The sequence below is a fragment of the Poecilia latipinna genome, unplaced genomic scaffold (assembly GCF_001443285.1).
Source record: "Poecilia latipinna isolate Pla-1442-1.1 unplaced genomic scaffold, P_latipinna-1.0 Scaffold36, whole genome shotgun sequence".
Lineage (NCBI taxonomy): Eukaryota > Metazoa > Chordata > Actinopteri > Cyprinodontiformes > Poeciliidae > Poecilia > Poecilia latipinna.
Window position 1 is genome coordinate 882757 of NW_015112652.1, and position 3019 is coordinate 885775.

General features: G+C 40.4%; 1 protein-coding gene across 3 annotated transcripts in view; it reads left to right on the forward strand.

Moving 5' to 3' along the window:
• ppp1r3f (protein phosphatase 1, regulatory subunit 3F) overlaps window positions 1-3019 on the forward strand; it is a 23592-nt gene extending 20573 nt beyond the window's left edge. The window contains exons 3-5 of one of the 3 annotated variants that reach the window (XM_015043961.1): window positions 387-472; window positions 654-680; window positions 2262-2351. In XM_015043961.1, coding sequence (XP_014899447.1) covers window positions 387-472; window positions 654-680 — 113 coding nt within the window. In that variant the 3' untranslated portion in view covers window positions 2262-2351. Of the gene's footprint in view, window positions 1-386; window positions 473-653; window positions 681-2261 lie in introns of all 3 variants that reach the window. The other 2 variants (XM_015043942.1, XM_015043952.1) reach the window with 2 other exon arrangements.

Genomic DNA, 3019 nt, shown 5'->3' on the forward strand with positions numbered 1-3019 from the left:
GGACGCTGTTACGTATCGCAGCAACGGGCCGACCCGCCCCATGAGGGGTCTACGTATTTATGCCTGTGAAGAAAACTGTTCGGTCGCTATGGAGATCGCCGCCTCGGTAGCTTAGCAACGGGTCGATTTACGTGACGTATCCTGCTCAATGCAAAATGACCGGGGCCATAGCACCAATGGGACCGGGTCGAACCGAGCCGGGCTGGGCCAGGCCGGACCTGCAGTGCAAAAACGGCTTATGAATTTTGAAACTGATTTATGCTGTAGATTATATATATAGTAACTTTGTATTATTCTCACATGCTTTTCTTCATATGATGTTTTTATAGTGTTGCTTTTTCCTGTTTTCATCACCAATCTTTGAGTTTATTTCTGCTTCACATCTTCAGAGGAACCAGAGAGTTTACCAGCAGAACTAGACGGGCCATCAGCTGTGTGTCCAGTGATCATTCATCCTGAGATCGACTTGGAGGTAAGGATGAAATAAAGAGAAGAAGAAATTAACTCAACACTAAAGTTGATTACAAATTCATACTTTACAAGTAATCGGGTAAAGCCATTCACTTTATTTGTTAAAATCATGGATCTAAAACATTTCAGTTCAACTTTAAGAAACAAGTCATCTCTGGTTTGGTTGTTTATGTTGTTCACAGCTCATTGAAGCGTCAGCAACAACTTAGGTAAAGTCTCACTTCTCACGCCTGCAGCATGTTTCTGTCATTTACTATCCGTTTCATGCTGCATGCTCTTTGGCGTTTGCAATATGTCTGTGTCTTTATAGAATAATGACAATAAACGGAACTAAAAAGCTTAAAACTGAGATTATAGAGTAAAACAGTTTTTTTCAGAAATAAACTAACAAAAAATGTATGTCACCTTGTTTAAAGAACGGATCTGATTGTGTCCGTTGTGTTTGTCACCTCATTCAGTGTCCACATGCCTGCTTTCAGCGTTAATGTAACCATTTGAAGAGGTTGGGTGTCCTGAAGGTGGGGCTGGACAATATGGCTGAAAAAACGCATCACCGTATCAGTGATATCAATAATTATTGATTACTCCCAACCCTGATTGGTTGGGAGTATTTCTGAATCGTAGGATCCTAATTTACAAAAATTTGAGTTGGAAATGGAAATTGTTTTTAGACTTTAAAACATTTCACATTTCTGACCTTTGTGGTTTATTTTTCTCCTCAACAGCCTTCTAACCTGTTTGACATTTTCTGTCTGTTACGGCCCAATACTGTCCAACTTCAGTTGTTTTAGACCCGTCAAGATTCCAGACTGCTGTCATCGTCAAATTGATGTTTGGTGACGAGAAATTGGAGTTATTTGTAAACTGTTTGTGACACAAATACCGATTCCATGTCTCCCTACTACTGCTACAAATCACAACAATAACAAATACATTTTTATTGTTGTTTTTTCTGTGTTCTGGGTAAAATTACCGGTTTGCAAAGTTGTAACTTTGTAACTCATAATTTTTACCCACCAGGAAAACGTTTCATACCTGCCTTGACAACTGGTGATTTAAAGCTTTTCCTTTTACCTTTTAGTCAATGTCTACTCTAAGAAAAGTTAGTTAGCTATGAAATGTATTCATATGATTAGAAACAAAACAATTATATACAATAGAACAAAATATACAAATCAATAAAATGAAAGGCAGCAGAAAGAAGAAAAAAATCTTAGAATTGTGAGTTTTATCCCAAAAATATATTTAAACACTAAAAAGAAATGTAGCTTATATGAATGCTGTGTTTGGTTTACGCTCCTGTGTCGTTCTGGTGTCAGAGTTGTATAATAATAGTTCATATAAGTGGAGCAAATGTGTGATGTTTCCTTAAAATGTAAGAAAAATATTTTAAAAATTCTCTCCTTCCATCTTTATTTTTATAACTTTCAGTACTTTCATTGGATGTATTTTTATATGGCTGCATGTAAAAATGATCATAAATATCTTTCTGGAGGTTGTATTTTTATCTGTTCGGTTTTTAAAAACAGAAAGGCAAACATTAAACTGTTTATATTTTTAAAAATGCATGGATTTTTATACATTTAACAAGACGTCCTACTATTTACATTTTGGAGAACTGACCTTTTCTCGCCTGCACTTTTTATGTGTTTACATCGTCACCGCCACACTGTCAGCATGAAGTTTATGTCAGAGAAAAGCATTCGTGTGTTTTAAAATGCTTTTCTGTTGATTTGAAATCGTTTCTCTGCTGTGAGCTGTCATTGTTTTCTCTTCATTTACTTCAACAGAAACCCGTTCACCAGTCCGGTTCCTCCGCCACATCTCAACACAGGCCACCATCTGGCGGCGCCGCACTGTCCACACCCGCTGCACCTTCAGCATCCCCCAAACCCGACCCTCAGTCCAATTCTGCCTTTGCACTCCAACCAGATAAGTCTCAGCCTTCGCATTTACTCCACCAAGAGCACGAGAAAGAAACGCCAGAGCAGTCTGTGCAGAGCCCTCCCGCTGTGCCGCCGTCTCCCTGGCCTCCTTCATCTCAAGAACCCGAACAGAGATCAGGCGAGTCCCAGGCTGAGAGAGTGGAAACTCTTCCTGGCGTCTGTCCTCCTGCAGCACATATGAATCTGCCGTCAGCAGCAGGAGACAAGCACATAGCTGCTAAGTGTGTCTCCTGTCCCAGTGTGACGGTAGAAGACAAAGAACAATTGAACCAACTTCATAAAAGGCTTTTAGAAATTACCTCAAAATCTGCAGAACGTGAGGCAAAGAAAAGAGCTGCAGATGAGGCTCGTGCATCTTTGGAAGCGGAGGACAAAGGTAAACCTGTGACAAAGCCAAACACCCCTGAGCCGAGCAAAGACGCCGCTCCTCAACCTGCCTCATCCGACGATCCACTACGCCAGAGGTCTGAAAAAGAAAAAGAAGACTACAGCATGGATCTGTTGCCGTGCATCATCTTCCTGAGTGTTTCCATCTCACTGGTGTGTTGGAAACTCTTTAGGAGAGGGTAGAGAAGCTGCTCAATAAACCGGAGAAAGAGCCA